At 38.1% G+C, this 26,475-nt stretch overlaps 1 protein-coding gene across 3 annotated transcripts in view; it reads left to right on the top strand.

The window, feature by feature from the left end:
- The window catches only part of LOC133528234 (serine/threonine-protein phosphatase 2A 56 kDa regulatory subunit gamma isoform-like), an 86,554-nt gene that overhangs the window by 46,456 nt on the left and 13,623 nt on the right, over window positions 1–26,475 (top strand). For 2 of the 3 annotated variants that reach the window (XM_061865518.1, XM_061865519.1), the window contains exons 4-6: window positions 17,342–17,541; window positions 17,817–18,020; window positions 21,685–21,815. In XM_061865518.1, the coding sequence (XP_061721502.1) occupies window positions 17,342–17,541; window positions 17,817–18,020; window positions 21,685–21,815 (535 nt within the window). Of the gene's footprint in view, window positions 1–10,200; window positions 10,693–17,341; window positions 17,542–17,816; window positions 18,021–21,684; window positions 21,816–26,475 lie in introns of those variants that run through there. The other variant, XM_061865517.1, reaches the window with a different exon arrangement.

The raw sequence follows: 26,475 nt of genomic DNA, 5'->3' as shown, positions 1-26,475 counted from the left end.
GTACTTTTGAGTATGATAATGCTCTTTGGAACATACGCTGTACCGGAGCCGAAATTATCGTAAGTGTACAATATTTATCGTACGCCTGGCAACACTGCGTGTAAGCGGTACCAGCGCATTGGGAATTATGCACGCCGTCTGGTACGTTAGACACGCTTTGTTTGATCATTCTTTCGGGGAATATTATACGGTTCATATGCATGTGAAGGCGCTTTATACATATACAGCAGGATGATTTTGTTATCACTGATCAAACTCTGAGGGGTGAATATGTAGGTCTAGCTGAACAACTTTTATTATGGAGCCAACCCCGAAATCGCGAAAAATAATCAGCTGTTCTATAGAAAACATTGACTCTGATTCACCGAAATGTATGGAACGGCAGATTTTTTTTATCGCGATTTTGGGGTTGGTTGGGTGGAAAAATTGTTCAGTATGACCTACATATTCACCCCTCAGAGCTTGGTCAGTGATAACACCTGTATGTACAGACGTCATCAATAGTAACGGGTAGACCAACTTGCCAAAACCTGCCACTTAACAGTTTTACCAAATTATCTCTACAATTCGCAAATAGAAAATAGGAAAATTATGTATAGACAACATTTCGTACTCTATTCCCGCACTACACTACCTTCAACACTTATCGAACGTGATATGTCTTGTCCACGGCGATAAGCGACTAAACTTGACCATCAACTAGATACGGAACCCTAAAAAGTGATAGTAACTATGCTAAAAGCTCCTCAGCACAGTTAAAGCCACCCAGTGTAAAGTGGCTCGCGTCCGCTTAGCTTTTTATGCAACATCCCTCTTTGTACTGTGTTCCGGTTCCGGAGAAACGCTCAGGGCTATGTAGCAAGTACAGTCAGAGGGTACAGTCACTTGAGTGTACTTGCTACAGTCAATTCTAATTTAGTACATTATGTAGCAATATATACAGGTGATTCATAAGTCGTGATCAGAAATATGAGTATCTTACTCTGTACGTTTAGCATAATCAATTGGACGTAAAAATATTATCCAAAAGTCTTTAAAAGTATTTTGTAATAATTACATAATTATTTTTTTAACTTACATTTACCGAGTCTCATTCTTTTTCTCATTCTCATGGTTACTCTACTTGTTACATAGACTATCTCGGACTAATAGAATATTAATCAAATTATTAAATTCAACCTCTTTGTACTTGCTGGCTAGAAACGTAAAAAATAATAATATTGACAATGACAAATATCATAAGGATCATAAGTCATTTACGTACTTACTTTACTCTTTGGTATACATAGCCATTAAGTCAAGTGACTAGCAGGGTGACCAATTAACCATAAATGTTAATAAGTAGGGATATTTTTTTAAAATAATAATGAAGGAAAGGAAGTAATTAATTAAGGAGCCAATTAATTATCATTTGAATTAGCCTTAGCGGACCCGTGTAGATAGACGATTCTTTCCTATAATTTAATTACCTTCCTGAAATAGTACATAAACTACAGAATGGTAAACATGCGTTAGGTGGATTGCCTTTGATACATGTCAGTGTTGACCAATACAAATATGTTGCTACACTTGATCATGATCAATCAATGACAAGCCGCACGATTCTCTCAGGTGTTTGCCAAAATCGATCATTGCAAACGATTCTCTTCTAGTTGTAGTTACTGCGTATCAATCGATGAGGAAAGAGGAAATAGACACATTGGATATGTTCCAATAAGATTCTCAATTGACAAGTCATTTGTCTAATGCATGTCACAGATTAGCAGGCGTATTATGGATGGTTTTATTCACGTGTTAAAATTAGAGTTGATAAACCCGAAAAATACGGGAAAATTACCAAACAGCTCTTTTTTTTTTTCAAAAACAATGAGAATTTCAGGTACAATATTTATGAAAAAAAAAACGAATGAAGCAAAAACAAGTCTTATTTAAACTTCTGTGTTTTTTCGATATAATTAGTACTTTAAATTACTATTAATTACCGCTGACTGCACATTTCTTTCCACAGGCAACTAATAATCATCGAGACAATTCTAACATCCCCAAAATACAATTTATTTGCGTTGTTTCATCCCAGAGTTCCCATGGCCGCCTCATATCTCCATCATCAGATCAGATCACAATATTGCATTGTCATCCGATTAACATATGTACGCAAAATTTCTGCTTAATCGGAAATCGGGAAATGGTTCAAATTTGGACCCGGGTATGTCCTTAAACTACGTCCACAAGAGAGGTATGGGCATTGTGAATGTCATCTCGCTCTGTGTAGTAGGGCACAGCACAGCGGATGTCATTCCAGATCTAGAGCAGAGCCCAACTGGGGAAGTACCTCCACCTTACAGAAAATCGCAGCCAAATAACACTAGACCCTACTCATAGTGTTGTGTTCCTGCCGGTGAGTAAGGTTGCCAGAGCTCAACGAGGGTGGGAGGGGGTTAGGGTCGGCAACGCGCATGTAACTCCTCTGAGGTTACCAGGCCGTATGCTTGTTTGCCACCGAAGTAGTATAAAAAAAAATACAAGATTTTGGCGCACACTCCACACTAACAGGGCAAGTTAAATAAAAGCTTGTAACATGTCATTCGTACAAAGACGTATTCACATGCTATACTATACGTATTCGGTTGTTGTTGTAATAATATGAAGTCTCGCAAGACTTCATGATAACCACGTTTCGGGAACGCACGGCAATCAATTTAGAGTCCCCATACATTGATCACTTCACCATTCTCTTAATATATGATAAAGAAAAATAAACTTTGTCTCCCTCAAATTAAAGTTTATAATTCTAAAGCAACGCATCATGGTGATATGAAGTTTTCTAACAAATTGATATCGATTTTGGGTAGGACTTATTTATTACGTTGAGTTACGGTCCTTTGTCAGGACATGCCGTTCCCAATATTTTTGAAATGATTGTAGAAATGTTCTTACTATAGATATATAGAATACTCTTTATTGGCACAACTCAATAAAAGATACAGCTTAAAGAAAAACAATTGATTAATGATAGAGGCAGACAACAGGCGGTCTTATCCCCCAAGAGCGATCTTTAACTGACAACCTTTGGGTAAAACAATTAATCAAAAAGGGTTGCAAACAAAAACGTTTTGCAGCCTACTTTCATACACAATTTAGGTAAATAAACATACACATATAAGAAAATACAAATATACATACATAATAGCACCGCCCACAATCTCTCTGCTTTACCTTAAGGTTGACTGGTAGAGAATGCCTTTTTGTATTAAGTCCGCCTTTTGTACGATAAGGTTTCATTGTGCAATAAAGTTTAAATAAATAAATATTTATTTATACTTTATTGCACATAAAATATTAATTATAAATGGTGGACTAAATAAAACACTAATCAAATTTTACCAACATAATAACAGCTACATATCAACCACAGAGTTAAAAATAAACTATGTATTTGAAACACTAAGGGAGAGATAGGTAATGTTCTTTAAGTAGTTTTTTTAATACAGCAAGGGATTAAGCACGTCTAGTGTACGGAGGTAAAGAGTTCCAGTCCAGAGTCGAACTGCTTAAGAGGTTGGGACAAAGCAAAGCTGACTGCATGACAACCTCAGAGAATTAAGATAATTGAAACGCTCCTTAAGACAGCGGGCAGTAGCAGGAAGAAATAGAATACAATACAAGTGGGACAAGATATGAAAGTTACGACGGTAAAGAATTGGAAGCCACTTGAGTTGTGAACGAAAATGAGAAACATGGTCATACTTGCGTAACCCAAATAAAAAATTGCGTAATATAATTGTATGCTTATTCGAACAACCTTGTTTTATCCTTACTATCTGACCCCGTCAAGCCAATATGATTCCACCTTTCTAGGATTTGTTTACGCGTGTCAAACAAATATATTTACGTGAAAATCAGCCCACGTAACAAATATTATAGATACGTTAGCCTTCAAACCAGTAAAATTTCCACGAGGCCTGGATTAATCCATAATAACAACCGCTTTCACAACAACAAAGGCAAAATCAGGACACTAACGATAAAAGCATGTTGACAACTAGTCTTTATGCCTAGGTCTAAATAGTATTTTCCATCTCGCTACGTTATAGTGTCCTCGATAAAAACGGTGCTTCCTTTCTTTTTCTATTGGTTTTTAAGAAGTTATTATTATTATGGGTAAACATACACCGGTTTTTAATGCCTGGTCCTCGTAGTAGTGATAGAGTATGACTCTAATCTAATTTATATTTTGTATAGCGCTATCTACAGTAATCTTGTCATATCACGAAGCAATCCAGAATCTAACCACGCTTACTTTGCACAAACTCGGCAGAAAATTTAACATGGTTCGACTTTAATGAGTAATTGCAAAGAGATGAATAAAGTTCGTTATGAAAACAAAAGAACCTCTTTTACATTTCCGTTTCACTTTGAAAAAAAAAAAACAGACGGCGTTATCTTGCAGCAATCGGTACCTACATTCAGTAGTAGAAGTTGGAGTACCCGTGCCAACGGGCAATATATGCCAACACCTGCGGGAAATGGGTCAGCGGGGCCGCTTGAACGAACTATGACCTATACCTGTGTAACATACAGGTTAAGCAATCCCAATTGCGCTATGAGAAAGCCTGATCAATTTTCAGAAGAGTCACTACTCGTATATAAAAGTTCGTGTCATCCATGATGACGGATTTGTCAAATCTAACCTTTAATAACATGACAATACGAGTCAAGGCACGCGTCGTCGTGAATGACACGATCTATACTTGTACAGTCGCCATCAGTTATATCTGACCGGCCAAGGTGCTCAAAAATATCTGAACACGCACTCTAACGCCTTGACAATAGAGGCGTGTTCAGATATTTGTGAGCACCTTGGCCGCTCCGATATAACTGATGGCGACTGTACCTTCGATTAATGGATCAGTGAGGCCGCTTTAGCAATCCAACAGGGCGCATACATTGGAAAAACAGTGGAATGTGGTAAATCTGACAACACTAACTGAACACTAGACACTAATTATTTGTTTTTTGTTTAATCTGTATCTTTTACTGATGTGTGCCAATAAAGAGTATTCTATCTATGTATCTAACTAAAAAAAACAATCGTGCAAAGTCCACCAAGTTGACCGAGTTACCATTTGGACAGACGACCTAACCGAACGGAAAAATGCAATGAAAAGGACAGCATCACGCGACCTTCATCTTTTAACCATTACTTTTGTTAGATAGTGAGATATCTATCTATTCTTTCTGTTCTTTTTTCCACCAAACGATACCGAATATTCGACTTATCCTTCCTTCGAGCGAGGCAATTTAATTACAATATATTTTCATTGATAGTGTCTCAGAAATATTGGCTATCCGATTTAAAATCGTAGGTTATCGTAGGTCGTAGAAACTCTTAGGTTTTCATGATATGTCCAGGAAATTAAACTATTACTAGTGTTGTGCAAAAACAGGATTGTTTTTTAGTACTAAGCCGATGAATACGACGTTTAAATCCAGCGAGTGTCGTATAATGCCAATTAAACCTTGAAGCATACAAAATGGTCATCAATGGGCTACTGACTAATCTCCCTTATTACAGAGTTCTCTTGCGAGCTTCTGTGTATCATCAACTTATGGTTTTGAACAAGGATTCGAAGGCCCCGAGGACCTAATACAACAGTGTAATTGATGACAGTAATCTAAGCTCTGTTTTTTACAGTATGACCAATTTTCCATCCAATCCTGGTTTTGTTCGCTTTTTTTACCAAAATGGCGGATTTGTTTTACCAATGGGGTTGGCCGATCGAAGATTTTTAGAATTGATGCCACGCCAGCATATTAGGTCTGTCAATCCTGAATAGTGTGAAATTCCTGTTTCTTTTTTATGATTTTCTGGCCTACATCCTTTAACAGTAAAAACCTTTGACAGTTACGTCCCACTGGGGCAATCGAATTGTCCTTATAGTGTCTCTGTCTCGGATATTTAAAAAAATGTCACAACCGAATACAAAACCTCCTCCTTCTTGGAATTCAAGTCTGTTAATAACAAAGATTACCTATAAACATAATTATAGGATTTCCCCATCGCGGACGCAACGAGTTCTCGTTCCTGTCTTACACTTTGAATCATGTAACGGTTCGGTCATCACACATCGCTGGCTACAGACTTAATCTCCCTTATCTACGAGTTGCCTTGCGGGCTTCTGTGTAACATCGTCTTATGTTTGACAAGGATTAGAAGGCCCTGGGGACGACCTACTACAGTGTAATAAAATGACAGTAACCTATCTTCATAAGTTTTGTGAAGTCGGTCTAACTAACTTTGACTACTCAGCAAACCTACGTAATGTAGAGAATGAAGAGTATTATGAATAAAATGAAGAGTACAAACCGGCAGATAATGCGAAATCGCCTATACCATGTTTGTCAAAATTACCTGAACAGTTGTAACTCTTATTGCAAAGAGGTAAGATCTACTGACGGTCAGTTCAATAGGTTGTTATTAGTACTTCACTATAAGCGGCATCGACTCTCACATTAGTTGATTGATGCTCCGCTTATGACGAGGCAGTTAATATCAAATCCATTAATATCGCATTTTTGTTTAGGCGTTGCTATGTGGAAAATATGTATCGGTTATTTATGAAGGACGGACAAAGGCGATGTTTGCGTGTGCCTCTAAAGTTTTCGTTCGAAATCTCAGGACAAAGGTGAACAAATTAAGTTGTACGCCTTTAATCTCAAAACAAGAACTTCCGAAAAAATTGTAAGGAATTAAATTCACTTTATAAGTACTATTGAAAACGAATTTTTTACCATGTATACGACGTAGCTATACGTGTTTTGACGAGTTCCCGATTTTTCGGCACTTCAAGAAGTAACTGTGCCGAAACATCGGGAACTCAGCTAAACAAGTATTCATAGTAGGTAAATACATACCCCCTTTTCGTATAAATAATGTAAATGACCATGAATTGAATTGATTTCAAGCTTATATAGCTTGAAATCAATTCAAATTAACTCCAATTTGAATCCTAGACTTTCCTTTGATTAACAGATGAAATAATAATCCAATCCGGCCAAAACGCAGACAGTGATTCCGGGAAACCTCCAGAAAAGGGGATGCGAACCCGCCCACATTATCGTAAAAATATGGATAGCATAGCTTCTATTCCCATTTTCTTACGCGCACTCGCGAGCTACCAGAAGTCAAAACTATCAGTATTTATGCCTGGCCTCGAGAGCCCTAATACCAGCCTAATACGAAATCGCTTACATACGCTGGTGCACGTAAGGATGGTACTCGTTAAGCCAAGAGAATCAGCCCAGACAGGGGCGACTTCCTAGAAACGACAATATCAGGGGCAAACTTTGTTTGGGTGGGGTGCGTGAGCTATCGAAACTGAAACGTCTTAAGAGGAAATGCGGACAGACAAGGGTAAAAATTTCTATTTTTTCGACTAATATTTCCGCCACTAAGATGAATATTCGGTCCTTTCAAATAATGGGAAATTCCATCAAAATCTAGAGCCAATTTGCCAAAAGTGTCCACAAAGTCATTTGGAAGTTTGGAACAAACGGTATAATGACCCTCCCATATTAACGTAGCACCAGTTTACATTCCTCTCAAATACAATTGCTTTATCCTTAGGCTGTTTGACTTGACAAGATGTTATGGCAGCAAGAACATATTAAAGGCTTATCTGTTGAGACCACTTGTATTATATATGCTGTTTTGGTTCTAGACACGGTGCCAGACGCACCGCTGTATAAGATTATCGATCGCTTTAATTGCGCACAAATTGTCTGAGGAAGTGAATGCTCGGTGACAGGTGAAGTAATTAAATTATGAGGGGCTGTGATTCATTTTATTTAGCATAGGTTATTTTAGGGTTGTACAAAAGGGTGAACGATAATAACGTATTTAGTTATTTCACAGAGACACGAACCACATTCTCTAACTTTGAATAGAGAATCGTTGTTTTTCGCACTCTGTATGTGGGGACAAAAATAAGCGATAGGTACATACTTATTTAACCTGCAACCTATTTCTTCTTGGTCATATCGTATTTTCATGTTTGTGGTCAACTTCCTTTGCCACTGGCTGCTGTTGAGGCTGTTAGGTCTTAAATCTTCTTTATGGTTGCCTGTTTTGTAGCCCTGATAACTCCTGGACTGCACCTACTGTAAAAATATCATGTTTGAATTGTTTCTTTTCTGTCCCTTGTCAGTGTTATTAAACTACTTATACGTTCTAAAAAGGGTCATCCTTAACAACATTCACAATGTTATTTTATTTATTTTGTTGTGGAATAATGTGCAAGTCTACGCCATTCGTTATTATACAAAACACCGGATGTTTTTCATAATCTTATACAATCACCATTTGCAATTCAATAAATCATAGTCTATTGTGTTTTCAATATTTTTTGCAACTTTTGCATCATATTTTTACTTGCCAATCAATGCTTGCTTACACTTCTCTATTTCTGATACCTATATAACATACCAAGTACCTACCGCCTGCCTGGTTTCTCTGTTATGACAAGTGATTTATTAAACACTTAGAATACAAGTCAGTTATGAAAATTTAGTAAGAGCTTCGCAAACAGCCAATAGTTTTCAGAAGTTAAGCAAAACAACAATATTTGTGCTACTTTGCATCAGGTATTGTTTTGAATAGTTGAGCTCGTTAAATTGACACGACGTCTCCTATTACCGCTTGAGTGGAGACAGTAAACATTGTATCGGAAACTATTTATATTTTATACCGTGTTTATTCGAAAGGTAGAGTTACACGTTCAGTGTTCATTGATTTAATTTAATTGGAAGTTGGAATTAGACTCCGCGTCTTTGTGAGATATACTGTGAAATGTGTTTGTGATGGGAATATAACGGCAAAAATGTTATGATCGTCTGTAGAGCTAGTTTTTGCAATAGTGTGGATGACGCCGCGGTACTAATGTTGGTTTCCTTAAAGTGCTCAATGTTACACAAGTACTACTGACTAGTACCTTAAAGATTTGAACTGTATTTTTTAAGTATGATGAGCATATTAGTGAAAAACACGACTGCGTGACAGTGCTTCATGATTTGAGATAAACGTCTTTACAGGTAATGATTTACTTTATTTTATTTCTTGAACTCAATTGATTGAATATCTGGGAATAATAGTATATTATTGTTAGAGTTAGACCAAGATAAGTTTGCAGCGATTTTGATCGCTCAGACGATGCACCGGTTATTTTAAACGTTAGGGCGAATTAACAGTAAGCCAAATAAATTACCACCCTATAACGCCATCTCTTTGTATTTTTTTATAAGTATAATTTTTAGGACTATTTTATGTATAAGTTGTCAAAGGAGGCTTAATGGGACGGTATTCAACTTGAGAGTTTCTTATAATCTGGGCCGTTAAAGGTTTAAGGGGTGGATTTATAAACCTATTTGATATAGGTAGTTGCATATCTGCTAATTGTCCCTCGGTTTCATGTAATCAGTGGAGTGGCGATAGGCGCGGGGTGTAAAGGCAGTCGGGTGGATGCTCTGACCCGCGGCCGATGTAAACCCACGCAGGGGTGACGATGACGCCGTAAATGGCTCATTATAACAGCTTTGCGGTCAGTGTTTACAAATATGAGCTGTTACTGAAAATCAACAATCAATTTCAACTTAAAATATCGAGCTCTTTCATTAGGAATACTCATGACATGACATGATTGTTCTATTTATTTATTTTTTCATTTAATTTCGTTGCGTTTTCATGACATCGTCCACACAGGGACTTTAATTATTATGAAAAAGAAAATATATATACTTAATGTCTTATTATAGGCACTTTGCATGGACTTAACCGAATGTACCGCAAAAAAAGTTAGTCACTTTTTTCGTTTAAAATGAAAAACCTCGTTCGTTATTCGGGTCGATATAAAATCAAAATTTCAAAGTATAAAAATACAGTGTTATGTTTATGTTAGACCGTCCTATATCTGAGGAACAACACGTGTTGATAACAATGTTTTAAATAGGTTTGCGTTGAAGCGAAATTACGCGCTCGTTGAAGCGCACAGTAATTTGAGATGCACTTCCGCTTCATCCTTCTGAGAAGCGATTATGTAAATCGCGTGAGACACGAGGCGACAGCCCTAGCGCGTTCACTCCCATGCAGACCTATTAAGTTGTATGGGCATAATAATGTCGTACTGAGATAAGTCGTTATGGAAGGGAAGGTAGTATAGAGCGGCGATAGGTGCGCGCGCAGGGCGGCGGGCGCGGCGCGGCCCGTCAGTCCGGCCGCCCCCGCCGCTCGCTCCGGTCCCGGCGCCGCCGGGTGCTGTGCCGGATGCCGCTGCCGGCCGCCGCCTGCGATGGTCCACGCCGGGCCGGTGCGCGCTCCTACCCGCGCTATGTTCACCGCCGCTGAGACCAAACCGCGCCGCGCCGTCTCCCCGCTCGGTATTCCGAAATCCCCGTCGTTCCATTCGGGTCTCGATCTGGTAGCTAGTCAAACTACCAAGCGCTCCGAAAGCGTGTCCGACGTCGCTCGTGCGTTCCGTTTTGCTCTTTTCTCTGGTGGAATGGAGGCCCCGGGTCCGCCGCAGATGGCGCCGTCGCCGCCGGGCGCGCGCAGCCCGCCTGCAGCTGCGATCACACCCGAACGGCTCGCCGTGCCCGCTGATAAAGAGAGCCTCATGGTCCAATTGCCCATACTTAAAGGTTCGTCGATCTTATCACCTTGATAATTCAATGTTTACAAGCATATCCCTTTAGCTATTCATTTATCCGCCACCGAGATTTGTAAACGACTGCGATTCGCGTCGAAGCATAAACGAATTCTCATACTAACGAAATGCCGCAAGTATCTACAAATTCGATATAAACATGCGTCATTCTAATCGTAACAGCTAGCCGGCACAACATGCGTAGCCCAAACTCGCCTACGCCTTAGCCTTGAAGGGGTCAGCTACGGCTAATGTGTTCGTCCATATACTCGTACCTACGCTACACTAAATGGCGAAAATGCCGCAGAAATATATCGACCCGCTGCCCGGCCGGCCCATTAAGTATGCCATGGGAAAATGGAATGCGTCCTTGCTGGCCTGCAGTCGGTTCCCATTGACATTATTCATGGGCCGATAGCTGGGGCTAAAAATAAAGGTTGTGTCGCTAACGTGCCTAATGATGGTAATTAGTTCGCTAAGGTTATGTGGTCGTTTCAGGGAGGTAAATGTGTTGGTGGTTAATATAATTGTGTTTCAACGTTGTCTGGAAAATATTGAAGTTTCAGAGTTACTCGTAAGAGATGGGCAAAGCTCGGGAAAACAGCCGTCATTTGGATAATATAACCATAATTTAGGAGCCAAATAAGCCGAAAATGTTCGTTATGTATGTTGTTGTGGAAGGGAAGGCTGCGCTGGCATCCAAAAAACTCGGTGTGCTCAATAAAGCGAGGCGATACTTTACTCCGGGGCAAAGACTGCTGCTATATAAATCGCAAGTCAGACCCCATATGGAGTATTGCTGTCACCTTTGGGCAGGAGCACCAGCATGCCAGCTTGAACCCTTTGACTCAGTCCAATGGCGCGCTGTGCGAATCGTTGACGATCCCAAACTCACAAGCGGTATTGAACCTTTAAGTCTAAGGAGAGACTTTGCCTCCTTGTGTGTGTTCTACCGCTTGTACAATGGGCTGTGCTCTGAGGAATTGTTTGACATGATGCCAACGGCCACTTTCTATCACCGCACCGCTCGCCGTCGGCAGGGAGTTCACCCTCACACCTTAGAACCTAAATGGTCGCGTACTGTGCGGTTCAAGAGGAATTTCCTCCCGCGGACGCTCCGGCTGTGGAATGAGCTCCCTTCCGAGGTTTTCCCGAGGGTCTTCAGTATGGGGTTCTTCAAAAAAGGAGTGTACAGGTTTTTAAAGGGTCGGCAAACGCGCATGTAACACCTCTGGGGTTGCAGGCGTCCATAGGCTGCGGTGACTGCTTACCATCAGGCGGGCCGTATGCTTGTTTGCCACCGTCGTGGTATAAAAAAAAAACAGTCCACGGACGTCACGGGGCATATTTAATCGTTGACATTAGTATATCCATTCACATGCTTCATATTTTTCAGTCACCTCTATTATTATAATAAAATAAGGGTGACAGCTGGTAACTACAGTTACCAAAAGCAATTGAGTGGATAAGCAAGTCTCTGTTGTACGTGCGTTTTTCCGATCCTTGGAGATGAGTTTGAAAAGGACTGCGATTAATATGGAGATTCATATTATATTTGCAAAGAATAGGTATTTGGGAAAAGGTTATCCGCTCATGAACTATGGTCCCTTTTTAGGGTACCATTAAGGAGTTACTTTACTTTTTAGGTACTTTCAAGGGAATCGTTCTTCCAAAGAGGTATATTTTTGTTCTACAATCAAGTAAAACTCAAAGCCCACCAAAGCCAATAGGAAATTGATATGAAAATAGAAAGTAAACCCATTCATTCACTTAGCGCCCAAAGTGCATAGGTTTAATAATACCCTTGTAGCCAGTAGCCATCCCTATGAATAAACAAATCTCCTATACCAAAGAGCGTAGTAAATAAATAAGACATACACAATGCACAGCGCAGTTTACAATCAATGTTTATGTATCGATGCGATGATGTGAATATCGAGCACATACTTGTACGACCCCATTGTAACCGAATTTAAGTACCTATTCGAGCAGTGCGTTCGGATTGTTTATTCTAGTTGTTTTTTTCTTAGTTGCTGATTGGGTAAATTTAACCTTATTGTACGTATTTTACCTATTGAGTCTTGATTCATTCCTTTGTTTGACGATGAAAACTATTCATATATTACGGAAGGCCAGCGTTGGAGTCCTCAAAGGTTTCTTGACACGAAGCTGAGTGGAGACCATTTCAGTGACGCTTTATAATGATATCATGTCAATGCTATTAGTCAAGTTTAAATTAAGCTATTTGAATAAAGCTTCTTCTATTCTATTCTATATATTTATACAAATATACATGTAGCATTCGTAACTTCTTTTTTTATTCATTTAAACATGTAACTTTCGTTCCTACTAACAGACGTAAGCAAAACAAAATAATAAAAAACCGGGCTAGTGCGAGTCGTACTCGCGCACGAAGGGCTCCGTACTATTATTTATAAAAACGGCAAAAAAAATATGTTTGTTGTATGAGAGCCCCCCTTAAATATTTATTTTATTCTGTTTTTAGTATTTGTTGTTATAGCGGCAACAGAAATACATCATCTGTGAAAATTTCAACTGTCTAGCTATCACGGTTCATGAGATACAGCCTGGTGACAGACGGACGGACGGACAGCGAAGTCTCAGTAATAGGGTCCCGTTTGACCCTTTGGGTACGGAACCCTAAAAAAAGTAAGTGCACGAGATTAAGTCCCGTTTCAGTTTTAAAATTATGATTGAAAATAGTGTTAGTTTAAATCAACATGAAGCAAAATCTTTTTATGTTCTCCAATTTTGTGTCCGGCTCGTCTCACATTCTACAATGAAAACTGTGGCCGATTTGCAGTGTTGGCTTGGCCGCCCTACCCTAGGCTCCAGGCCCCGTAATTACTAGCTGCCCCTTTCTCAGCCTCTACCGTATAGGCCTTGCTGCCGCCCCTAATGCCTTGCCGGCCCAGGCCCAGGCCTACTCTGGCCTTAGGGCAAATCCGCCACTGAATGGAAAGATAAGTGATACGACTGTCTTATTACTGTCTATCATTCTGAAATTATTATCTTAAACTATATTTTTCTGAGGCTATGTGTTATATGAAAGATTAGAAAACTAAACGGACGTAAGCTACGGGTAGCTTTTGTTCTTTTTTTAGGGTTCCGTACCCAAAGGGTTAAACGGGACCCTATTACTGAGACTCCGCTGTCCGTCCGTCCGTATGTCACCAGGCTGTAGCTCAGGAACTGTGATAGTTATCCAGTTGAATTTTCTACAGATTATGTATTTCTGTTGCCGCTATAACAACAAATATTAAAAACAGAATAAAATAAATATTTCTTTCCAATCTCGAGGTTCTCATCCAATCACCGAAGTTAAGCAACGTCGGGCGGGGTCAGTACTTGGATGGGTGACCGTTGTTATAGATAATGGTACGGAACTCTTCCTGTGCGAGTCCGACTCGCACTTGGCCGGTTTTTATTATATAATTTCCCAATGTAAAGTGTGTACAGTCAAGTGTAAAAATATGGGTGTACACATCTTACTCAACAATATGTCCCATAGCTCTTATTCCAGTGTAATAAGAGCGTAGTACCATATTTATGAGACGATTTATTCGATACATATTTTTGCACTTGACTGTACAATACATAGCAAGGACGATGTACATAAGTTTAAAAAACAGACAACAGTCCCTACAACATAAAACTCTCGTGGTAGGGCCTTCCCAGTAAATATGTATACTACCCGCTCTTTCAAAGTTATCTAGCACATTTGTAGTTTGTACACAGTTAAATCTACCTTACAAAATTCTAGTTACAATGGCAGAGCTGCGCTCCCACTCCTATTGTCCGGTTTCCATGGCAGCCCCGTGCTGCTGGAATTTTCCCTTCATCGACCGAACGAGTTGTTTACCGAGCTGTATATTTTATTCTAGGTTCTGGAAAATATAAAAATGTGCGCCACACCTTAGATTTTTCATTTCAAGTTTCAGTTCATTCTCTAAGTGCTTGATTTCGAAGTACGATTTATTTTCAATTTTTAAAATTATTGTTGAACTACATATATATTGTTATATATTGTTGTTCTTTTAATAGTAGTATAAAGATTTATATCAATTACATCCGATTAGAATCCAATAGGTATGTATTTTACCTACTTATCAGCAGTTCTGCTATGCGTTGCCTACGGAGTTGTATGTTACTTTTATCCCGGGTTCTAATAGGATGAGGATTGAACACCGTTATCACAGATTTGTTACGTCACAGCTGATCAGAATCTGTAGGTACTTGTATTTATTCGGAATGTTTACTTTCTTGATTTGCTTCTGACATAGATGGTAGGATCTTATAGATATGCTGTACCGCGTGCGCGCGTAAGGGACATAACATATGCAAAAAACGTCTGCACTTAGGACTTTTTAGAAGTAGGCAGAAAGGACAAGTGAGACTATGACAAGGGCAAACAATGATAACGCTTTCTCTGCTACTCCTGCCGAAAGATACATAATTCAGACAGGTAAACGGCTTTCCCGCATAGACGCCATATGAACGATTTTGAAAGTTGTCATACAAAATTTGCTGTCACTACGGTATTCGATAAAATCCCGTATACGGTATAGGAGGAAATTTACGCCGTGTGAACCTAGCCTAAGACCTATCCTGTTCTGTCAATTCCCCCCACTACTCATGCCCAATCCATACTAAATATGTACTATATTCATGCGTTCTGGGGTAGTAATTTGACTAGAGCCGCTTGATGTGCCTTGGTCAGATATAGACGGGAAAACTTTTAAGTTTTCGTATTCAAAATGCATTAGCAATAAAAATTAAATGGACATGACATTTTTATTCATTTCAATCAGTCAAAACAAGGTTTATAGATGGTAAATACTACTACTACTATATGCTAGTGCGTATATTCAATTTCATTTTAAATGCATATCAATGCTTTTTTTTTATTCTTATACAAGGTGCCCGTGAGCATTGCGAGACATTTTAACTAAGCATTCCTGGTAATATTTAGAAACTAAAATGTGATATAAAATTTTCTGGATTAGTCCTAGTTTCAGAGATAATTAAATGTTTTTCGAAATCATTCTTTCGCCATAAGTCGGTACAAAACACATTTTTGACTGCGGTATTGCCACTTTGAGGTCTAGTCTGGACATACCTATTGATTGAAATCGAAAAATTAAAAAAAATGTATTCGAGAGGCTACCCTCAAATAAAAAAAAACTATTTAGTTAATTTTAGGTTATGTGTTTATCAATAAAAATTACGTTTTATGTACAGGAGTGTTCAAAAATAGGGAAAAAAAATCAAAAAAAACTTTTTTTTCGTCGACTTTCACAAAAAGTCATATAACATTTTATGCTTCTGTTGGAAGGAATCAGGAATGCACCGTTAAAATCTCTCGCAACGCTCACGGGCACCTTGTATAAACTACTAACTAAATGTATTCCATTTTCTTAAACATTTGCAAATCTCCTCAATTTTCTTCTAAAATTGGGTTGCACCGTGACTAACAAGTATAATCATATGCAGGCGGAACAATCTTTAGTAGTAGGTATTTCATGATTATAAAATAACTGGAGGAATCCGGTTTTTACTAATTTCACTGCGGCAAAACCTAACCTACCGCAATAAAAACGTAATTGAGTTTGATATAAAGAAGTTAGCGACTATGTGATTTATTTTCAGATTACGTAATGTACTCCGAAGTTTGAGAAAATATTATTGTTTATATGCTTTCGATACTCGTATACCATCTACTTAATATATTTATTTTACGTTCCGGGGTAACCTGCCGAATCCTTTTAATTTTTTGAAAAAATTCCAGGGGGGAAAATGCATTCCGCATACCACCCGGGTGCGGGGGGTGACCCGAGTGGTTATGTGGGACTCCCGTCTAGGCTAATGAGGCCCACGGTATACCCACTAAAAACCCCCCATATGCCACCTCACCGCCTTATTGGTGGGGTTACGGGAACACTTGCGTACTCGTCCGCGACCCCACCGGCGGCAGCCGCCCGCGAGCGGCTCCTTCGCAACCTGCCGAATCCTACACCAAGTCAGAAGAAGCACCGGAGCCCCGCTGTTATGTCGTCGCCCAAATTTAATGTTTAATTTGTTTTTGGTTTTTATTTGCAGTTTTTTTGTTTCCTTGTATTCTCTTTTATTTTGTAGTTTCACAGTGCCTTCGTTTTTACTGTAATGCTTTGTCGCTTATTTAATATATAAATTAAATATGTATCTGGCATTCTAATAAGCATGATCGATTTCTCACATCTGTCGTAACTTCCAGATGCAATGATGACCGATATCAAATTAAAAATTAAATCATATAGGTATTTTACTCGTAGATATCATGATTATGTTCCAATATTACATCGTGAGGAAACCGGACTAATCCCAATAAGGTCTAGTTTACCCTCTGGGTTGGAAGGTCAGATGGCAGTCGCTTTCGTAAAAACTAGTGCCTACGCCAATTCTCGGGATTAGTTGCCCAGCGGACCCCAGGCTCCCATGAGCCGTGGCAAAATGCCGGGACAACGCGAGGAAGAAGGAAGGATTATGTTCCAATATTCGGCTTAATATTAATGTATGTTATGTACACGTGACATCTGAAATTCTAAAAAGCTTCATCGATTTCTCACAAATGTCCTCTCTTACAGATGCGCCAGCCGCCGAACGCGAGCAGCTCTTCGTACAGAAGCTACGACAGTGCTGCTTGCTCTTCGACTTCGCTGATGAACCCCTCTCAGACTTGAAGTGGAAGGAGGTGAAGCGCGCCGCGCTGTTGGAGATGGTGGAATATGTCACGTCGCAGAGGGGAGTCGTCACTGAGGCGATATACCCTGAGGCGGTTAATATGGTGAGTGTGATGATCCAAGTCTTCGTATTGAGACTGAGATAATACTTCTTGTTGCCTTATCACTGATGAAGCGACAAAGCACTTCACCTTACATTCAAACGGAAGGAAACGAACCGTCTGGTAACTGAAATTTTCGCAAAATCCGATTTTATATAGCTGATTTAAAAACCGATAGCAAACATTAAATTAAATACTAAAGGAACCCATTAAAAACCTTGAGATCCGATTGTCACGTTGCCGGTTTAAAATTCTAAATTTACTCTTTCACTTCACAGTTCGCCATAAACCTCTTCCGAACACTGCCGCCGTCGTCCAACCCCAACGGCGCAGAGTTCGACCCCGAAGAAGATGAACCCACACTCGAGGCTGCCTGGCCACATCTTCAGCTAGTCTACGAGTTGTTCCTGAGGCTATTGGAGTCTCCGGACTTTCAGCCTAATGTGGCCAAGAAATATATTGACCAGAAGTTTGTGTTATCGGTAAGACTAGTTAAAACCCTTAGCTTGTAGAACTCCCCACTTAAAAAGCGCAGAGTTCGACCCCGAAAGACGAATCCACACTTGAGGCAGCCTGGCCACATCTTCAGCTAGTGTACGACTGGTTTCTGAGACTGCTGGAGTCTGCAGACATTCAACCTATCGTGGTTACGAAGTTTGTGCTGATTTAAGGATTCCTTGCTTGTCGAACTCTCCACTCCAAAAAACAGTGATCGACTCAGAAGAAGACGAGTCAATCCTGCTGTCGAAGGATGCCTGATCGAACCTTCATTTAGACTACCAATTGTTCATAATTCTGTTTTAATAGCCGGACTTCCTGGCTGTTGTAGGTTAGGAGGAGGGCTGGATTGTATTTGCCTTCTACAGTCGCAGTTCATGGTAAAGACATCATTTTCTTACTACACCAACGATGGTCTGCATCCCATAATCATTTTATAAAGAAATATATTTGAATCCATCGGTTTAATAAAATCAATCTGATATCAATTAGTTTTCATCAATGATTAAATTTTTACCAACTTTGATTAAAATTAGTGATTGATACTAACCGTTTCTAATAGTAGACTTCCTTCATTCAAACCTTTCGACAGTAAAACGATTGCTGGTCGCTGCTTTTTTCCAATTTTCAGTTCCATTACCGCAAATCATGTGATACCATCAAATTAGGTTTACCGATCATTTTGAGTAGTATGTCAATGGTTCGGACATTAATTTCCGATGTAGATTGATACGCGATCGATCGCAACTGAATGCTGGCAATAGAAATGTTACCAGACAGAGTATTTGCGTAGCATTGACTTGAATGGCTTTAACTGAGAACTTAAAGGTAAGAAGTTTTGTAACAGGAAATCGATAGACATGTACTCATTACTGACATTATCACTTTGGCTGTTGTTTTCACTAGACTCAAAAAGAAACCTTGCCAAGATATAAGTTAACCATAAATATGTATTTTATCAAACAGCTCATATTCTGAACTGAAATAGATGTCATACACTAAAGAAAAAGCGGCCATGTGCGAGTCGGACTCGCCCATGAAGGGTTCCGTACTATTTATGACGTATTAAAAAAACTACTTACTAGATCTCGTTTAAACCAATTTTCGGTGGAAGTTTGCATGGTAATGTACATCGTATATTTTTTTTAGATTTATCATTCTGTTATTTTAGAAGATACAGGGACACATTTTACCACTTTGGAAGTGTCTCTCGCGCAAACCATTCAGCTTAGAAAAAATATATATTAGAAACCTTAATATGATTTTGGGAGACCTATCCATAGATAACCCCACATATACGTGTGGGGTTATCTATGGATAGCCCCACACGGGTTATATGAAAAAAATTTTTTTGAGTTTCAGTTCTAAGTATGGGGAATCCCCAAATTTTACTGTTTTTTTTTTCTATTTTTGTGTGAAAATCTTAATGCGGTTCACAGAATACATCTACTTACCAAGTTTCAACAGTATAGTTCTTATAGTTTCGGAAAAAAGTGGATGTGACATACGGACGGATAGACAGACAGACATGACGAATCCATAAGGGTTCCGTTTTTTGGAATTTGGCTACGGTACCCGTGTAACAGGAATAAATCTTCTTATATCACAACTGGTTGCCATGAAAGACTAAAAAACCCTCATAGACAACTGGTTATGAAACACGGTTGCGATGGCGGCCGAAAGGAAAATCCCTTTCACAAATCAAAAAATATTTCATAAAATGATTTGACTTGTTCCCTAGCCAGCCCGTATTCCTTCAAGCTCCTAAATTCCGGATCAGTTCGCTTCCCGATTGATATCATTTGATAACATCAAATTATGTTGACTCATAATCTAATTCTAATGGCTATACTTTCTTATAACTATTCAGATCTTTTATCATTAATATCCAAATATACGGTAATAAACCACAACTGAATTTGTATTTCCTTGACTTCGATGTTATCGAAAAAACTTAAAAAATAATATAATGCTATCGTTTGATTGATAAATCGTTAGAAGATATAAATATAAATCTATTTCAGTTCATAAATACGGAGCTTCGACATATTCCAATTTCCAATCGATAACGACTGTGCCTTGATGAATGTCATTGAAGAATTCGATAGTCCTTAACCAAGAACTTAAAGGTGAAAACTTGTAACAGATCGATAGCCAAGACGTGTGCACTAATATTTTAAAGCCCCGTGGCCGACACTGCCCTTGACCGTACATGATCGAACGATTTATGCCTTTTTGATTTGTTTGCCGCCCCTACGGTCACCCTCCATTTGAGCTGTTTATGTCGAAGCTACTTTAAACAATTATAAACATTTTTTATAGCTTCTTTAAACTTTCGCGAGACATACTTAAAATTATTTAAATAAAAACTGTAACACTCACTTAAATTATTCGTTAACTACCTACCATAATCCACGCAAATAATCATAAATGAAATGAAATGAAAAATTGAAGTATTTGGAGGGAACAGTATTGATGATTTTACCATATCTAAAAACTTGATTTTAAGTAAGAAAAAAGGTATTTATTCTGTATTAAACTTATTAAATGATGTGCCAATATATTTAAATAAACACAACATTTGCCCAGTTAAAAAAATCCTCTTAAGAGTAATTCGCAAAAGATGTAACGGGACATGAGAAAAACTCGACAGTAACATTATATAGAAATCGCCATATGTCAAATGCCAACTCGTGGTAACCCTGTAGGTGTCTCAGCAAGTCAGCACGGCTCCGTGCATTATGCGGTTATTCTAGTTGTCAAGTTGATATATGATATGAGAGAGAGAAAGCGGTCTACTCAAGCTATCAAACTTGGAGAAACGATTGCCTGCCTTGCCTACGAAGCTGCAACACCCCGGTTTGGAAAAATATTTGTGTGTGTATTCTTAAGTTATGGATGTTATTTATATCTATGTATCAAGTATGTATTTATCTCAGGGATCGGAACCGGTTTTTTGCAAAAACATCTAAATAACCATATATTTCGGTTTATTTTATACTCTAAATGTAGGACTCAGTTGTGTTTTCAGATAACGACTTCGTATTATTAGATTGCCTAATTAGAAATGAAGTAATTAACAAAGAACGAAAAAATACCGTTTTCGTTCCCATACAAAAAATACCGGTTTCCGATCCCTGATTTATCTATATACTTAAGTGGGTATGTATTTCGTCGTAGTACCCACAGTTACAAACTTTGCTTAGTTTGGGGATAGGTCATCTGAGTAAGAATGTCCCGATATTGATTTAGGTTAAATTTTCTCCCATCAATAGCTTTTTGCTACCACTTAAAAATTTGACAACGTCGCCTAAGTTTTTACTAGTAATTCAATACAAAGCAAGCTTTGTATTCCTTTGGTTTCTCGTACCCAGCTGTAGCGAAAGTAATTCATTATTTCTCTATGCCGTGACAACCGCACAAAAGGTGCTTTATGGTCTCCTCTTCGCCACAGATCATAAATCTGTATTGTCTCTTGTTTTACGTTCTATCGTTCACACTGTTTCAACTGACCATCAGTGCTTATGTCTATGCAATTGTCAGTGAACAGAGTTACTGAACTCCAACAGCAAAACAGTTGACTGATCATATTTAGACCGTATCTCGTAGCTATAAGGTTCACTTCCTAAGCTACACATTTTGTTGCAGTTGCTAGACCTGTTCGATTCCGAAGATCCCCGCGAGAGGGACTTCCTCAAGACGACGCTGCACCGGATATATGGAAAATTCTTAGTGCTGCGTGCCTACATAAGGAAACAGATCAACAACGTCTTTTATAGGTAAGTTTATACATGCAGGTAATTTTTCCAACCCTTAGCCATTTTTCGCGAAGTGTATTTATATACATACAGGACTATGGTAGCAAGTTTTACTATGGAACCACCTTCGAAAAAAATGTGCTTTTATTAATTTTGGCTGATCAGATTCGATGTTTTCTATGTAAGAGCCAAATTTCATAATTACTGAGTAGGTCCCATAGTAAACGTTGCTCAGTACTACCAGCAACACTAAGGAAGGCGACGCAAAATTGTAGTTTATATATTGAATTTTTACACGTCAAAGGCAAATGCCATGAAAATAATTATACGAACATTAGATTATGGTATAGTCTAATGTTCGTATAGTCTGCCGTTGCAAATATTAATAAATATTATTTGCAACGGCAGACTGCAACCAAAACCTTAAAAGGTGAAAATAGATAGAAAACAAATAAAACAACTTAAATAATAATTTAATTATTTTTTGTTTGTTTTCAGTTGTATATTGTTACTCTGAATATCATAGCAGTATAAGTTTAGTTTAAAATAGCTAGTGATACAGGCGAGGGAACGGACTAGCAAAGTTTTTAACAAAAGTATATTTTCAGAGTTATCGAGATAAAAGGTCAAAACCCGCGCAAAGGCCATATATTCCGTTAAATGCCTTTGTTTGGTGACATTGCGATCGCCGTAAACATTTTATGAAACGGAGTATGTAATGTAAAAAATATGTGAACTTGCTCGATCGCGAAAAAGCGCCACATTTTTAGTTTTTAGAACAGTGTTCTGATCAGAAATGCACGTGCATGATGTGTACCCTGACTTGCCGAACCTAATTGGCCTATTAGCTAAAACCCTTTGTTATACAACGCTGTTTTATCTTTAAAGCGGTTTACCGCATTTGCGGTTCACTGTAATTGCGCTTACAAATGACCCTAGGTAGCTAAGTTAAATAGTTATTATATTTCGAATTCATCATCATTCGCTTGCCCTTATCCCATTATATTTCGAATTGTATAACTTAAATCTTGCCAGCACGTGTCATCGTTTTATACACGATTATTATTCATTATTAATATATTAGTATAGTATGAATTTTCTCAAATGATTTTTACGCCTAAGACCCTAATATGTTAAACAAAAGCCATTGTTTCTTTTTGTGCGATCGGTCGGCTCCCGTGTTGGGCGCGGGGCAAAGCAACAATGTCGTTTAAAAAGCGGCTGTATCGAAGTGGTTTTAAGGTTAAAATGTATGTACTTGTAAATATTTTGGTAATGTAGGACGATCGACCACCTCAATGTAGGCGAGCGCTCATATTATGTTTAACAGATTAGGGCCTGAGGCCTAAAAATCCTTTGAGAAAATTCATCTAAACATTATGGATTTTTTCCTATAGAACCTCTCCTTTTTCAAATTGGTTTAAAGCTTATATTATGCGCGCTATAATAAAGGGTTGATTGACATCATAATCATAATTCATTCATGAAATTAGGCTCAATAGTTTCGTAGCTACTTTTCAACATGAGAGAAACATACCAATTATACCTATGTACCTACGTACCCACTAGACTGCTGAAATCACAATCGTTCTCGTAGTTGGAAAAAAATGGAGATACCTATACTTTAAGTTTCACTCTTTTCTTCGTCCTTCCTAATTATTAAGCCTTTGAATGACATAGACTGCATTATACGACTAACTACATGTAAAGTTTAAAAATGCCCCTTCATGCATTTCAATAACGATTTATATTGCGTGCTATTTATATTAAGCCGTGGCATTCGAAAAGGTTAATAGGTATGCATTTATGACTGACAACAAACGACATCCTTAAGACTAATCACAATTTGTCCTTCCTCGCTCTCTACAGAAACTAGAAGGAAAACATGTAGCAATTATCCTATAAATAGCGAAAATGTCGCAAAAACCGTTCCCATGCGACAATGGAATGGTTTCGTCGCCAATGACGTGCTAATGACAGATCTGGTTATTGATCGCATAGTTTGCTGCGTGTCTCTTACTGAAGGACTATCCCGACTCATTAATCTTTGTAAAGTATAACCAGAGATTGGTCCTTAGGCGAAAATGCAATATAAGGTATTGTAAGGTTTTCATCGATTTTTGACTAGTTCTGACTTGTTACTCCTACATTTGCACTATAGATAGAATTATAAATCAAACGGCTATCGGTTCTTCAATCTTTTATCTCCATTCCGGTCTGCCGGATTTTAAAAGAAATTAACCCTTTTTTTTAACATTGTCTAAAAAACACTTTTTTCGTTACTAGATTGCTGTGAAGGATTTTACATGTACGAAATATACACATTTGGGTTCGTCTTTGACGTCTCTAAAAACTGGTCAGATATTTTAATTTTAAACTAATTAACACAAAAGTTATGGCGTGTAAACCAGTTTTTTGGCCTAAAATTGTTCAACTTTGATGCCAAATATCTCGAAAACAGTGAACTTTGAAGTAAATATGATATACTATATTCCTTACAGCTGTTGCTGTTAATATGATAAGCTACAAAAAAATTAGGATAAGCTACAAAAAAAATAGAAAACTAAGGGATTCAGATCATTGGCGTTATACGTTTAAATAGGGCATCGCAACAGTGAAGGTAGAAAAGATAGAAAATTGAAATTTTGATGTCTGCCTCTCCATCTGTACACAGAGTTTTTATTTTTATTGAATTCCGTTAACTTTGGGGTATGGGTACGTACGTTTAAGCAAACTAAATGGCATAGTAACAGTTAAAAAAATATTTTTATTATTATAAAAGTAATTAAATGTTTGAATTGTGTTGTTGTCACTCGGGCATTACATTAAAGCTTTCGTTGATTAAACTCAACCGAACAATTGAAAACTGTGACATATCAATGTCTTTTCGAACATCGATCGTCCGGGATAGTACTTACGTTTAGTAGCAAACTCGTACTAAATACTAATCAATATGTAAACAGGCCCTAAGGCACACGCTCGTAAAGGCCTTATCAGATAAAAATAAATTATCTCTGAAATGGAGTTAATTAGAATTCCGTTGTCTTTGAGAAAGTTAATTCATTTAAGCTCAGGAATGCTCCCATGAAATTAACGGGAAAAACAACACGGTGCATAGTTTCGAACACCATTTTGTTATTTATTAAAACAGCTTGTTCAGCAGCATACAGTATCATGTGCAACGTCACATAACCAGTTTTTTTTTAACTAAAGGAAAATATTAATCGCTAGCATGAAGCTGGGAACTTCAAATTTTTCCTTTTATTAACCGACTTCAAAAAAGAAGAGGTTATCAATTCGACTGTTTTTTTTTAATGTTTGATGACCAGAACGGGATTCTTTAAAAACGCATAAATATCACTTTTGGCGATTTGTCCTCTTCGTTATGTTTGTTAAGTAAGGAACATTTGTGTTAAGGTCTAGTTCTGATGATGGGTTCCAACTCCTCAAATCTTGATGGCTTCAGATTCAGACCTTTGTAACTTGAAACGTACCCAAAGCGCAAAAATGTTTAGAGACAGACAGTTTGGCCAGACAGGAACGAGTCTTGTAGAATGATGTGTCACTCGTAAGAAAAACTAAAAATAAAAATAAAATTAATTAACAAAAAAAGTCAAACCGATTTCAATCAGAATCAATATGTAGTTACAATACCGGTTCTTTCTTTCATATCGAACTACACCAGTTGCCATTCGGGTTTACGGTGTGTTGACGCTTTTAAGATTTGACTTGGCATCGACTTCAAACGTATCAGTTGCTAGCGCATATAAAAGGGGATGATTATTGTTATCTTCTTCGCGTTGTCCCGGCATTTTACCACGCCACGACTCATGGGAGCCTGGGGTCCGCTTGGCAACTAATCCCAAGAATTGGCGTAGGCACTAGTTTTTACGAAAGCGACTGCCATCTGTCCTTCCAACCCAGAAGGTAAACTAGGCCTTATTGGGATTAGTCCGGTTTCCTCACGATGTTTTCCTTAATTTTTGAGGCCTGTTTTATTTCTTTATTTAATTTTATTTAAATATTAGTATTACAGACATATCTGCTTGGTAAAAAAATATGTTATATGACTAGGTCTTAAAATTGTCATTTATGTTATTACACTTGCCTACGGCTCGTATCTTAATTTCTACCCTTGATTTTGAGAACCCTTCTTATGTGAGTGGCATGACACATACATACATACATACATGATACATATACAAATACGTTTGAGAAGTGGACCTTTCTCAGTAGTTATATATATAGAATTAAATCGTGGATAAAATTAATTAAAAACTACGCATCGCGCCGAGCCCAAATCCTCCAAATGATCTAGTAATTAACTCAAGTCAAAGGTGGCCGTTACGCACATGTGGAACGAAATAGCCTCAAGGTGACAAACTGGAGGTTTTAAACGATGACGCCATACAGCGTACCTAAATATGTTAGCATATTGTTGTATAATAGTTTTTGTACACCTAAGAGACGAACGAAAATGGATAGGTACACATTTATTTACATTTAATTGATATACAACACTCTGATTGCAATCGTATGTGTTTAAGCATAACATTCGTATTTTTATTTGAAGATAAATTTAATTGATTATAAACCTTGTTCTCTCACTATAGTACACGTTCAAACTAGTGTTGGTTAGTGGTAGTTGGCAGGTCAGCTTCAATCCTTCAAATTCGATGTT

This window comes from Cydia pomonella, chromosome 19 (assembly GCF_033807575.1).
Source record: "Cydia pomonella isolate Wapato2018A chromosome 19, ilCydPomo1, whole genome shotgun sequence".
In the NCBI taxonomy this organism is placed as follows: domain Eukaryota; kingdom Metazoa; phylum Arthropoda; class Insecta; order Lepidoptera; family Tortricidae; genus Cydia; species Cydia pomonella.
This window is presented reverse-complemented; position numbering and strand designations above follow the sequence as displayed.